The sequence below is a fragment of the Cebus imitator genome, unplaced genomic scaffold (genome assembly GCF_001604975.1).
Source record: "Cebus imitator isolate Cc_AM_T3 unplaced genomic scaffold, Cebus_imitator-1.0 Scaffold20, whole genome shotgun sequence".
Classification (NCBI taxonomy): Eukaryota; Metazoa; Chordata; class Mammalia; order Primates; family Cebidae; genus Cebus; species Cebus imitator.
The window spans coordinates 3,503,842-3,517,735 of NW_016107335.1; the positions used below are offsets into that span (position 1 = coordinate 3,503,842).

The 13,894-nt window shown below is 41.3% G+C and overlaps 1 protein-coding gene across 8 annotated transcripts in view; it reads right to left on the reverse strand.

Moving 5' to 3' along the window:
• The window catches only part of RBM33 (RNA binding motif protein 33), a 136,742-nt gene extending 123,562 nt beyond the window's left edge, over positions 1-13,180 (reverse strand). For all 8 annotated transcript variants that reach the window (XM_017519650.2, XM_017519664.2, XM_017519644.2 and 5 more), the window contains exon 1: positions 12,770-13,180. In XM_017519650.2, coding sequence (XP_017375139.1) covers positions 12,770-12,812 — 43 coding nt within the window. In that variant the 5' untranslated portion in view covers positions 12,813-13,180. The remainder of the gene's footprint in view (positions 1-12,769) is intronic.
• Between the last annotated feature and the right edge of the window lie 714 nt (positions 13,181-13,894).

Genomic DNA, 13,894 nt, shown 5'->3' on the forward strand with positions numbered 1-13,894 from the left:
TAAAATAGCTAAGAAAAGTCGCTATTGAGATAATTCCAAAATCAGAGTACAAGATAAGCAGAACATACGAACAGACTGAAGGGTCATGAAACCTGTATCCTTCACTCGACAACCATTTATCGACCACATAATATATGCCAGGCACTGTTCTAGACAGCTGACATACAAGACACACACAAAAAAACACTCACCCTGTGTAGATTACATTCTAGAAAGAAAAGACAAACAGTAATCCCAATAAACTAACATACGGTATGTAACTTAAGGCCTTTATTGGAAGAGACTAAGGCAAGAGGGTAAAGATGGGAAATGAGGTGAGGGTCAGCTGGTACCAACTGGGCTGACTATAATTTTAAAGAGAATAGTCAGAGTAAAACTTAAGCCAGTATTACATGTTAATGCAACGTATTTTAGTGGAAAAAAGTCTGTAAAACAAATATTTTTTACAATTTTCCAAAACTCTTTAGTGTCTAATTTTGTAGAAAATAGCTGAATTCTTATATCTGCTTCTGCATTCAATCTCCTGTGATGCATCTTTTCGGCTAAAATACATGAAAGAAATCTGACTCCAAATTCACTTGTAGTTGTAAAAAGGAGAAGTACTTCATCTTTTCAAACAATTTTAGATACTCTTCTTTGATACTACACTAATACTCAACAGTGTCCGTTTCTTAAAGATTGGCTGCAATGCAGAATCTGAAGCCACGGCAATGAACATTTCATATCATCTTATGTTAAAGTCCGGGTGTGTCTTGCACAGTTACTGGATCTTTAACCATGATTTTGTACCACCATGCAATGGTCATTTTGAAAATACTGGTTCCCTGATTTATGTTGTACTTCAAATGCAAACATGTTTCATTGTTCAGTATACAAAATTGCACTGGTTAATAACATCACCAATCTCATCAGGAAAGTCTTCAAGTGCTGGGAAGTTTTCAAGCTCACAATATCAATTATAAGTATTCCAAAATTCTCATTTTTGTCTGAAAACTTACATTTTATCATTGGCAACAAATAATGTCCAGTTTCACTTGAAGTGACAGGCTCACTTCATTTTCAAGAATATATCTTCCAAGCACCAAACTCTGAATTACCACAGTCTGTCAATTGCCCTTTCAAGTAAAAATGTTATTCTATAGAAGAATAAAAAGCTAGCCCAGCTCATAATTAAATTGAATAAGTACCTTTTTTATTTATTTTTTTTTTAATTTTTTAAGAGATGGGGTCTTGCAATGTTACCCAGACTGGACTGGAACTCCTGGGTTCAAGTGATCCTTCTGCCTCAGCCTCCAATTAGCTGAGAACACAGACAGGTGCACACTACCATGCCAGCTGGACAGGTATTCTTCCTGAAGACAACTGTTATACTTCAGTAAGAGACGTCCTCTATGCATATATTTCCTATAGTCACAAATATTTTCTAAATGCACTCCAGGATCAAGATTTAATAAAATTAATAATTGCCACTGCCTTAATTCATGTTGAAGCACCAGACAATTTACCCACCATTACTTTTGCAACATTAATGCAAATGTCAGCACAGTTTAAAAAAACAAAAAAAAAAAGCAGATAGCCTTAATACCATTATGAAAATAGTTTGACTTCACAGACACTCTGAAATAGTCTTGGGAACTCCCAAGATGTTGAGAAATGCTGTTCATCATTTAGCGAACAAAGGTAATATGTACAAGGATGTTCATCAAGAAGTGTTTTATTAACGGGGAAAAAAGTAAAAATAAACCAAATGCCCAAACAAAGCCAGAGAAGAGAGGTCAAATAAAAGTACAGTCATGTAGCTACATACTAGGCAGCAATAAGAATTTTAAAGTCAAACTATGTTTCCTGAAATGAAAAAAAATCCCCAATAATATAACGGGGGGGGAATTCCCCAACACCATACACTATGTTATGGCCAATGTGTTTGTAAAATATATGTGTACACAAGTGCTCAGAAGGATATAAGCCAAACTGCTCTAATGATAGTTATCTATACATTTAATTATGGATTTATGGTCATCTTTCTCCCTTAAACGTTTTAAAATCATTTATTTTATAAGGATAACAGCTTGACTGTCTATACTAGACTAATACATGATCATTATGAAATATTATTGCAATACCTAAAAGTACAAAGATATTAAAATCAGCCCAAATTTCTCTGATTAAAAACAACTGTAAAACTAGGACAGCATCACCACAATGTTTTACCTACGCACACATTTGAACATATAATGTGTGGCCAAATAAAATTACTTATACAGGACAATATATAACATTTTTAATGAAGTATTAAATTTCATATGCAAATTTATCAGCAAAAAAAAGCAAATAAATTGAAATTAATGGAATGACTGAAATTCAAGTAAAGATTTCAAAACAAAAAATACAACATGATTAGGGCTGGGGAAAATCAAGTCTGGTGTGACACACTAGGTAGCAGCTGAGGTGAAAGTGAGAATGACCAGGTTTTCGTCAAGCAGATGGGCATTCCAGGGAAGTAATAGCACAGGGGCGAAGAAGTGCAGCACAGCCTAGGGCACAGCGAGGAGCTCACTCACAGAGACAGGCAGTCACAAAGAAAAGGTAGTAAAGATTTGGGACATTACTAGAAAAGCAACATGAGAAATCTATACTTCATATGCAACACAACCCCAGTATAGAAAGGGTAATTTAGTAGCAAGAAGCAAGGACTAATTAACTAATGAAACATAAACAATGGTAAAACAAAATAACTACAAACCAAACATTAAGAAAAAAAAAATTGGTTAGTGTCACAGCGAAGAAACGGAGGAGAGAGGAAGACAAATGCATGAACTAAAAGCTGTCAATTTAGAAATTCCGAGGCCTGTTGGCTAACTGAACATAACAAGGACGGAGAAGTCAATGAAAACATCAGTATTTTTCATCTGGAATACGAGCAGTATGTGGATTGATGGATATACGTGCTGGTGTGAGGGTGGGGTAGAAATTAATGAGTTTGGTTTTTTAATGCTACATTCGTATTATTATACTTCACTCAGCCATCTTTTGCAATATTTTTTAAAAGTCTGACTTGCTGACTCTACTAAATTGAACAGTCATACTGCAACACCAGCAACTCCATTCAATCCTTACACTAATCATCTGGATTTTACGGCAGGCCCCACAGGTTAAGGGCTGTTTCACAAGACTGCCCCACTTCAGATGCCAGCTGCAACGAGGTTCCCAGGCTACTACTTACACTTCTCCCTGACTGAAGACTAAAATTCTATCACACCTTGCCCCATTTTGCTATTACTAGAACAATCCACAGGGCTCAGGAAAACACTATACTTACTATTACAGTTTATGATAAAGAATACAAATGAGCCAGATGAAGACGTACGCAGGGATAGGTCTATAAAGTCAGGGTGCACCACCCTCCTAGCATAAAGAGGTGCTCACCAACTCGGACGCTCCCTAAACCGGATGATAAAATCACTGACTAATGATTACAACCAAATCTCCAGTCCTCCTTCCCCTCCAGGGGAGTTGAGCCTGAACGTTCTAACCCTCTTAATGTGGGGTTCATTCGGCTGGCAAGCCCTCCTCCCAAAGCCAGGGCTCCCACCCCACACTATAAGTCATCTCATTAGCATAGAACATATAGTAAATTCAAAGGGTTTCGGAAGCTCTGTCCAGGGAACCAGGAACAAGAACCAAATAGTCATTTTTTTTATCATACCACAGCATCCCCCAAAAGGGCATGTCCACCAGAACCTCAGAATGTGGCCTTATTCAGAAATACAGTCTATGCAAATGTAATTAGTTAAGATGAGGTCATTCTGGATTAGACTGGCCCTTAAATCCAATGACGGGTGTGGCAATTCCATTTCTGGGTATACACTCAAAAGAACTGAAAGCAGGCACTTGGAAGAGGTATTAATAGTATTATTTACAATAACCGAAAGGGGGAAGCAACTCAAGTGTCTACTGAAAGACATATGGGGTTTAATAATGGAATATTAATTAGCCTTAAACGGAAAATTCTGACACATGCTACAACACTGATGAACCTTGAAGACATTATGCTAAGTGACATAAGGCCTCAAAACCCTACAGGGTAAGCCAACACAAGAATCCTGTACAGCCTGTTTGTATTCTTCATATATTCTGAGTTGTTTCTGTTTTCCTTTAGAATACAGACAAATCCTTTTTAAAGTTCCAGTACATAGCAATCTGAACAGAATCAAGAAGAAAAAATGTATCCACATTAGTCAAGAACTTTCAAGAACAGCATATCCATGAAAGCCAAGGGGTAAAAGACTAATCCAGCAAAACAAGAGAGGTCAACGCCCTCCTTACCTGGAAAATCTCCTCCTACAGGCTAAATAAACACTGTAGCAGACATTCTATTTTTATAGAGGAATCAATTTTCCTTCAAGACTGAAGTTACCTACTAGAATTTCTACAATTCTCTATCATGCAGCAATTAGATATCTAGCTAACACAAACTTTTACTTACCATTCTATTTCTTCTTCTTTTCCAGGATCCTGGACTTGGACTAGATACCACATAGATCATTAGCTTGGGATAGGGTTCTGGCAATTATCTAACGTAAGGGGCAGTAAACCAAAGTCCATGGGCCAAGTAGGCCCTGCCCCTTGTTTTTGCTCAAATTTAGCTACCACCCATCTGTATAAATAAGCTTTTAATGGAATACAGCTATTCCAACTCAGGCATACATTGTCTATGGCTGCTTTCAAGCTAAAGGGCAAAGCTGAGCACTTCCAACAAAACCCATATGCCCCACAAAGCCTAAAATATTTACTATTTAGCCCTTCACAGAAGAAGTTTGCTGACCTTTGTGTTCCAAAGGTTCTTAACCTTCTTCTTCCTCAACATCACACTCATGTATAATATGTTCCTATTCTAAATCACTAATAATCAAAATTCCTTATTTTATAGACGAGGAAATCCAGAGCCTTTATTTAAATATTAACTAGAAATCAGGTAATGTTTCAATAACTTTCAAAGTGAATATATGAGTTTTGCAGTATAACTACTAAATTCTGAGAAACCAAAGCCAAATTTTCAAAAAGAGTTCCTATACCATGCTCCTTTAGAAATAATTTTTGGTCACTGTTTTAAAAACCTCTTAGGTTGCATGGGCCCCAGGACAGGTTCTCCCAAAATGAACTTTTTATTTTGTTAATGAAGTGTAGTGCTCACTGGTCATCTGCTTGTCTTTCAACGGACTTTCTTCATTCAGGGTTTAAAAATCAATCATAACAGGAGACCTGCCTAATACAAGATAGGGCTGCCCCTCCTATTGTGGAAATTGTAAAGGCTCGCTCTATCAACCTGGGTAGCCAAGGAAGAGGGCAAGTGAGCTGAGCTCAGCCAACTGGATGTAAAATCTACAGGAACTGACACTCATTTCTTTTCCCTAGACCCTCTTTTTTTTCTTCTTCTTCTTGAGACGGAGTTGCCCTCTGTTGTGTAGTGGCAAGATCTTGGCTCACTGCAACCTCCACCTCCCAGCCTAGACCCTCTTTTTTAAAAATGAAGCCTTCTAAATGGCTGAGATTAAGAGAAGAAATGTCAAAGAAAAGGAAGACAATGTTGTTAAAAAATTCCAGAAAGAAAGGTCACATAAAAAAATAATTAGGAATCACAATGTTCTCAGACTTCTCAAGAGCAGATCTAGATGCCAGAAAACATAGCAATACCGCCAAAAATCTTACAAAAAGGAATTCAAATCTAAAATTCTGGACCCAACCAAACCACCAATCAAGTTGTGAAAATTAAAAATTCCTTGAGACACACGAGTCTCAAAAAATTTACTTCCAACATACACACTCCTAAGAAGCTGTGGGCCAGGCACAGTGGCTAACACTTGTAATTACAGCACTTTGGGAGGCCAAGGCAGGCATCACCTGAGGTCAGGAGTTCGAGACCAACCTGGCCAACATGGCAAAACCTGTCTCTACTAAAAATACAAAAATTAGCCAGATGTGGTGGCACGTGCTGTAATCCCAGCTACTCAAGGGGCTATGACAGAAGAATCACTTGAACCTGAGAGGCAGAAGCTGCAGTGAGCCAAGATCACTGCACTGCACTCCAACCTGGGCGACAGAGCAAGGCTCCGTCTCAAAACAAAACAAACAAACAAAAAAAGTTGTGGCACTGCCTAACTATGTGAATTTGGAAACAGCATAAAGAATAATTTTTCTAAAAAACTTAAATGATTATAATTGACTTTCCATCTTACAAAACTAAATAAATCAATAATAATACAGAAAATTGAAAAGATAACTTTTTTAAAAGGAACCAGACCCAAAATGGCTCTGAAGAAAAGAGTTCTTCCAACAGTCAATAAGAGATTTTAACACTGTCCCAGGAAATTTCACAACTGATTCTGCAAAACATATCATAAATAATAGGATAGCACAAATGTACACACAGATACCAAGGAAGAAACTATAAGCCAGTCTTCTTTATGATCAAAGATAAATCCTAAAATGAAATCCAAAAGTATATTAAAAAGAACAAAATGTGCACATCAAGAAAATTTTGTTTTTATTTTATTTTTTGAGGCGGAGCCTTGCTCTGTCGCCCAGGCTGGAGTTGCAGTGGCACGACCTCAGCTAGCTCTAACCTCCGCCTCCCAAGTTCAAGAGATTCTTCTGCCTCAGCCTCCTGAATAGCTGGGACTACAGGTGAACGCCACCATGCCCGGCTAATTTTTTGTATGTTTTTAGTAGAGACAGGGTTTTACCATATTGGCCAGGCTGGTCTCGAACTCCTGATCTCATGATTCGCCCACCTCGGCCTCCCAAAGTGCTGGGATTGACAGGTGTGAGCCAGTGTGCCCGGCCGATCAAGACTTTGAACCCAAAAATGTATGCTTAGTTCAGCACTGGAAATCTATCAATATATTAAGAGACTAAAGAACAGAGGAAGAACACATAAGCACCTCAACAGATGTAAAGAAAGCCTTTCACAACTCAGAAGCAGCAGTGGGGATGGCGGTCAGAGTTCCTGGTGCAGGCATGCTAAAGGGCTCAATAAGAACCTGTCCTCAAAAAACTGTGATTGTGAATTGTGACCTGCCTGGTGGTTCTCTGAGGAATCAGCTCAGAGATCACCCCCTCAGAACTCTCTCAGGGCTAGAGCAGCATCCCAGGCAATGCTTGTCAAAAGTATTTAAAGACATCCACTAACCAGAGTCACCTGGCAAGGGATGATGGGCAGGATAAGCAACATACAAACTGAAAAGCCTGGGAAAGAAGAGGCTAGGGAGGAAAATACGAAAATATATGAAGGAATGAGAGCACTGAGGGGTCCAGGTATACTAGGAAATCTGGAGGACCATGCACATGCTGAAGGCTGGTCACATGCTCAGAAAGCAACCTGAAGGAACCCTAGATTTATACCTCTGGCTGATCTTTGAGCTCTGCATACGCAGAAGGTGAAGCTATACCTATAAGGCTAAAGTGGGGTTACAGGTGGCCAGGATGAGCAATGAAGTAACCTCAGCTAGAAGCAATCTGTAAAAACAGGAGGTTTTTGTTTTTGGTTTTGTTTTCTTTGCAGCTCCAGCCATTGAAGGAAATCTCCATCAGATCACTTGCTGGGCAATGAAATAACACAACTGAGTTATCAGTGACCACAAGAGACAAGGATTAGAGTCTCTTTTCATTTGGCAAGCCATTAAAAAAACAGACAACTGAAGCCCATAACAAGAAACAGCAAACTCAGAAAAGAGGGAAAGTTCTGACTTCCAAAATTTCCACGTCACAATATTTAAAATGTCCAATTTTCAGTCTCAAAACTGAGGGACTCATAAAAATCAAGTTAACATGATTTAATAAGTTACACAGGTAAATCAGTGGAATTGACTATCATAAAATTAGGATACAATTACAGATATTTTTTCAGATTCATTAAATAAAACATTTAATTCTCTAATTTATTCACCAAACATTTGTTGAACACATTCTATGTGCCAAGAACACGTGGAATGCATGGTAAAACAGGCAGCATTTTTTGTCCTCATGAGGCTTACAGGCTAGGGAGGCAGATTTTAAAAACGAGTAAATAACTAAAGAATATTACAAATTGAGATAAACGTCCTGAAGAAAACAAATGGGTGCTACAGGTGAAGAAACAGGAAAATACTGAAATTATCTAGTCTAAGGAGCAGGGAAAAAAATGAACAGAACCTTAAAAAACAGGGGACATCACTAGAGTACTAATGTATGCATTATGGGAGAAAGGAGAAAACAAAGTAACAGGAAAAAGAAGTGGAGAAAAAAATTTTAAACTTCCAAATTTGGTGAAAGACACAAACCTACACGTTCAACACTCCAAGCAGGATAAACTCAGAGACCCACACCAAGACACATTATGATCACACTATGAAAAACCAAAGACAAAGAGAATCTTGAACACACCAAGAAAGAATTGCCATGTCATGTACAAGGGATCCTCCATAAGATTAACAGTCAATTTCTCATCAGAAACTACGGAAGCCAGAAGGTGCCAGGATGAAATATTTAAAATGCTGAAAGATAACAACTGTCAACCAAGAATTCTTTACCTGACAACTGACGTTCAAAAATTATATCCCCAGATATGACCTAAGGGACTTTGTCATTAGTACACCTGACCTACAAGAAATGCTAAAAGTACTCATGGCTGAAATGAGAGAGGCTATTCTTTCACCATTCCTCAAACTCTCTGTTGAAGCTAAGAAATTAAGTGTGAAAATTTTTCTTGAAGGAAAAGAATCAAATTGCGATACACAATTATCAGTAAAAAAAAAATATCTCATTTATCAGCACTATTAGTGATTAAAATGCTTCACAAATTTCCTACCAGGTAAATTTTACCGTTGAAGTACTAAAACTTGTTTCACTTTCACAATTTCATATGAAAACCGTTTGCACCATGCTTCATACTTTCTGCCTTACTACATACTGGCACAGCAGAAGGAACACTGAACTAAAAGACCTAAATTCTAGTCTACTTCCCTGTCTTAAAGTTAGGTGGCTGAACTTTTCTGGGCTAGTTTACTCTCAATTGTAAATTCAGAGAACGGGTTTACTATGTAGTCTTAACCCAGCAGCGTATCTTACTCTAAAATTTCAGAATTTGTTCAAAATATACAAAAGTGGAGGTGGGGGATGAAGACAGATTGCTAAAATGTTGATGCTAGGTGATGGGTATGTGGTTTCATTATTTTACTATTGGGTGTGTTTGAAATTTTCCACTAAAACTTTTTATTTCTAAGAATCCACTAGAAAACAAAAAAAAATTTACAAGCACCCGTTTCTGTTTTTACCTCACCTATAAAATCAGAATAGCTAAGGCCCAAGAAAGTGAGATAATGCACTCACTAGGTTGGAGGGTTTTTATGATTTCTGTAACTGATTTTTTGTTTTTATATTTTACATGGAAGCACTGGCACTGTAAGATCTTGAAGCTTATTAAATTATTGTTCCTTCCACAAAATGCCATGCTTTTGCCTTTATGTTTTGTTTTCAGTCTCCAATTTATAACAGTTGCTATTCTCTCTGCTATTAGTAAGGTTAGCAACTCCATTTCTCTATCCTTACTGCTTAGCTGCAGTATCAAATGACTTCTTCAACATTTACCATGGCAGGGCATGGTGGCTCATGGAATCCCCGCACTTTGGGAGGCTGAGGGGGGCAGTTCACTTGAGCCCAAGTTCGAGACCAGCCTGCTACAAAAAATACAAAAATTAGCTAGGCGTGGTGGTGCGCACCTGCAGTCCCAGCTACTCAGGAGGCTGAAGTGGGAGAATCAACTGAGCCCAGGAGGCTAAGGCTGCAAGTGGCCATGATCATACCACTGCACTCCAGTCTGGGCAACAGAGCAAGACCTTGTCTCAAAAAAATAAAAATAAAAAATAAGCAGACACTCCTATAAACACTTCTATAAACAGTGGTACCTATTTTGGCTACCCAGATTATGGATAGCCAAGATTCATTTTTATTCAATAAATATTAACCACTTACTATACAGGAGACCATTGATTCTCAAACTGACAATCTTGAACATTTCACGGGTTGTGAAATTAATTTAGGTCACAACCAGCATTTTACTATAATGAAATAGAAAACATTAGAGTGCATGACATAGTATGGACCAGCATTGCTCATGAATTTTTTTTCCACTTTTATGTATGTACTAAATCACAATGTCAATCACACTTCTGTAGTCGCCATTTTAAAAAGTTTGAAAGCCACTGTGCTAGACAATATGCTAAACCGAGCTGCAAACAAGCAATCTGTAGCTATCAATGAGGCATTACCAATGCGAATATTTCCGCAAGGTAACATGATTTAATCAGTTACACAGGTAAATCACATGGAAATGACTAACTTAGGATACAATTATATTTTTCATATTCATAAAGAAAACATTTCATTCTTTAATTCATTCACCAAATGTTTGTTGAACACATGCTCTGTGCCAGGAACATGTGGAATGCATGGTAAACAGGCAGCATCTTTGTCTTCATGATGCTTACAGGCTACTGTGGGAGGCAGATTTAAAAAACAAGTAAATAACTAAAGAAAATTGCAAATTAAGATAAACGTTCTGAAGAAAACAAACAAGGGTGCTACAGAATGAAAAGAAGGGAGGTACATGAGCAAGGGACAGACGTTCCTCAAACAATAAATTCTCAAGGAAAGCCTCCCTTAAGAGTGTGAGACCCACTGGATCAGGAGTCAGCTCTGGCAAGAGCCAGGGCAGGAGCAGTCCGGGCAGAAGGTACAGCTCATGCAATGAACTTCCAGGATAAGGGAAACAATCACACAACACCTTGGTGTGGTAGGCAGGGACCAAGTCACACAGAACTCACAAACCTCGGCAAGGAGTTTGGTTTGAGTCGAAGAGCAAAGGAAACTCTGGCATTTGTGACAAAATGGAAGGAAAAACTCCAAAAGCATCATGAATAAAGCCTACCTATTCTGAAATAGCAATTCTCCAAACTTCTAACGTCACAATTACTGAAGACCCAAAAAGCCTCTGTTTATGTGGATTACATTCAGTGACATTTACTATATTAGAATTTAAAATGAGAAACGCAAAAGAAAACACAAGTATATATTCCATTAGCCATCAGTGTAATGTCTTCACATGTTATTCAATCTCTAGAAAACTCCACTGTACATTACTGAAAGAAAAGGGAAAAAATACAAGTAACACCTTAGTCTTTCCAATTAAAAGAGTGTGGACCCAAGAGTTCCCAGATTACTCTGGGAATGCTATAAAACACAAAATTTTGATCCCCAGAAAGATAGGTAAACTATATATTTTAAAATTTTGATTACAAAGTCTCAGACGTAACACCCAAAACATCATGTATTTACACTAAAAGTGGCATATAACAAATCAAATTGTAAGAAGCGACATTCCTACATTTAGTATCTGTAGTTTCGTTTTCCCTTTTTGTCAGGCAAACGTTTTGACATTTAGGTCAAAATTCCTAAACAGCATGATTATAATGCAACCATCTGCTAGCATTTACTAAAAAATACTTCTCGAGTATACACTAGACTGTTTTTTTTTTTAACGTTTCAATAACTACTCCCAAATGCTTTCGCTATCCATACTTTACCATCTTTTCAAAGTTTTCAAAATTATCATTCAGAAAGTCACTTTCAAGTATCTGACGTTTTTAAAAACCCCAGTGATTTGTAATTTTACCTGAAAGTGGTTTTGCCTACAATTATTCTTTTATTTTTCTTTTTTTTTTTTTTTTTTTTTTTTGTAGCCCAGGCTGGAGTGCAATGGCGCGATCTCGGCTCACCGCAACCTCCGCCTCCCGGGTTCAAGAGATTCTCCTGCCTCAGCCTCCTGAGCAGCTGGGTCTACAGGGGCGCACACCACCATGCCCGGCTTTTTGTTGTTGTTGTTATATTTTTTAGTAGACATGGGGTTTCGCCATGTTGGCCAGGCTGGTCTCGAACTCCTGACCTCAGGTAATCCGCCCACCTCGGCCACCCAAAGTGCTGGGATTACAGGCGTGAGCCACCGCGCCCGGCCAGTTACCTACAATTTTTTTAGAGACAGATGTTTCATCAATAGTGTTTATGCTTGCAAACAAGAGAAACTATCCAAAGGAACTGACTCAGTGTCTAAACCTTTTATGTCACGTTTTCAGTTTTGCAAGATGCTAGTAATAAAACGCTAACAGGTTTTTATTAGGCAACAAACAAGTTAATTTAAAAAAAGGAATTTATTGAGACTATTTCTCAAGAATTCTCAGTTTCCAAAATGGCCTACTGCCACACATTCCTTCGCACAGGTGAATCTTTTCGTTACGTTTTGGTAATGGGCTTGAAATCAATCCAAAGCTGTCAGGATGGCCCCACAATGTTAACCACCCACCCTACAGCGACCTGCCCCGCTCCCCCTAAGTGACACTGTCGCGTGGGAGAGCGCTCTCCTCGCCCTAAGGACACAAGGCCGGCTTCGGCACTTAATGCCCGCCAACGCCAGAGCTGGGCCTGACACTTCAGGCGGCCTTGGAAAGCAGAGGACACACAGAAGTTCACCGGGAAGTACGATCTGCACAGCGGAGAGGAGGGGCGAGACAGGGAGAATGACAATGGGGAGGGAAGGCGGGGGAGAAAACTGCACAGGCCGAACACAAAGAGAGTCGGAGCCGGGAGAGCCTCGTCCTTCCCTAAGTCGCAGGCTCCCCGGCCGGCACCCCCGCCCGCCGCGGCGCGGCCCCGGCCCCCCGAGCCTGGCAGCCCCACGTACCTCCGGCGCCTGCTCCTCCGCCCGCTCCCAGGGCGGCCGCCATGGCACTCGCGGGGCCCGGCCTTCAGCCTCGCCCACCAAGCCAGCTGGTGGGCCGACGTGCCTGGTCCGGACCCGGGCACGGGTGGCGGAGGACAGGGAAGGCAGGCGGCTGCAGGAGGCACAGGCAAGACCCGGCGCTTTGCGGTCCGCAGTTGCCCCTTCGCCTCCGCAGGAAGAAAACAACAAACTACCGCAACATGGCCGCGGGCCCGCGCCCGCCGCGGTGCACCCTGGGATGATGGAGGCCGGGAGGCGGGCGGGCGCCGGGGACTGCACCCGCCCGGGCCGCAGCAGCCCCGAGGCCGCCGCCGAGTTTTGGACAGCGCGCGTGCAACGCAAACACACGGCGGCCACCTCCGCCCGGCTCCTGAAACCCAAATGTTTGAAGCAGGGCGGGGACGACTGCTGGCCGTAGGTTGATTCCGCGTTCAGTCGTAAGGCGGTTTGCAGCAGTCGGCAAAGCGAAGCTTTACGGCAGCCGGTCTCCGTTAGGAGTCGGGGACGGGAGGCCCCGCGTACGATCCGGGGGCTTAACGTGGGTTTCTGTGTCTGGACAATAGGCTGGAGAGTGGGGTCTGGATGAGCTGCAGTCGTGGACGCCGACGGCTTGGGTTGAGGGCTGGGTGGGGTGTGCACAACTCAGGCGGGTGCTTCCGCGAGCTGGGGTGCGCGCGCAGCCGTGCGGCGCCCTCGAGCCCCAGCCCCTACGACCGAAGACCCCCCGGACCCGCGCCCCCGGACCCCATCCCCTTCTTCGGCCCGCACTGCCCCGGGTCTCGGCCCGCACTGACCCTGCGCCCTGCAGCCCTGAGACCGAGACGTGAGTAGGACGGACAGCGCCCGGCTCTCCTGTCTGAGCTTAGTGAGAAAGGTTAAGAAACGAAGTCCTCATACGTGTCATAAAGGAAAGGGTGCTGGGCGGTCAGATGGCTGTGGACGAAGGGGCTCAGGGGTTTTGGGATGTGGGGCCCGGGAAGGCGGGCTGAGTGGTGCAGTCGGGGAAGGGGCTACGTACACACCCCTGCAAACATTGATCCATATCGTCGAATGCGGGGCTTACGTGAGGGGTGCTGGCCCAGCAGT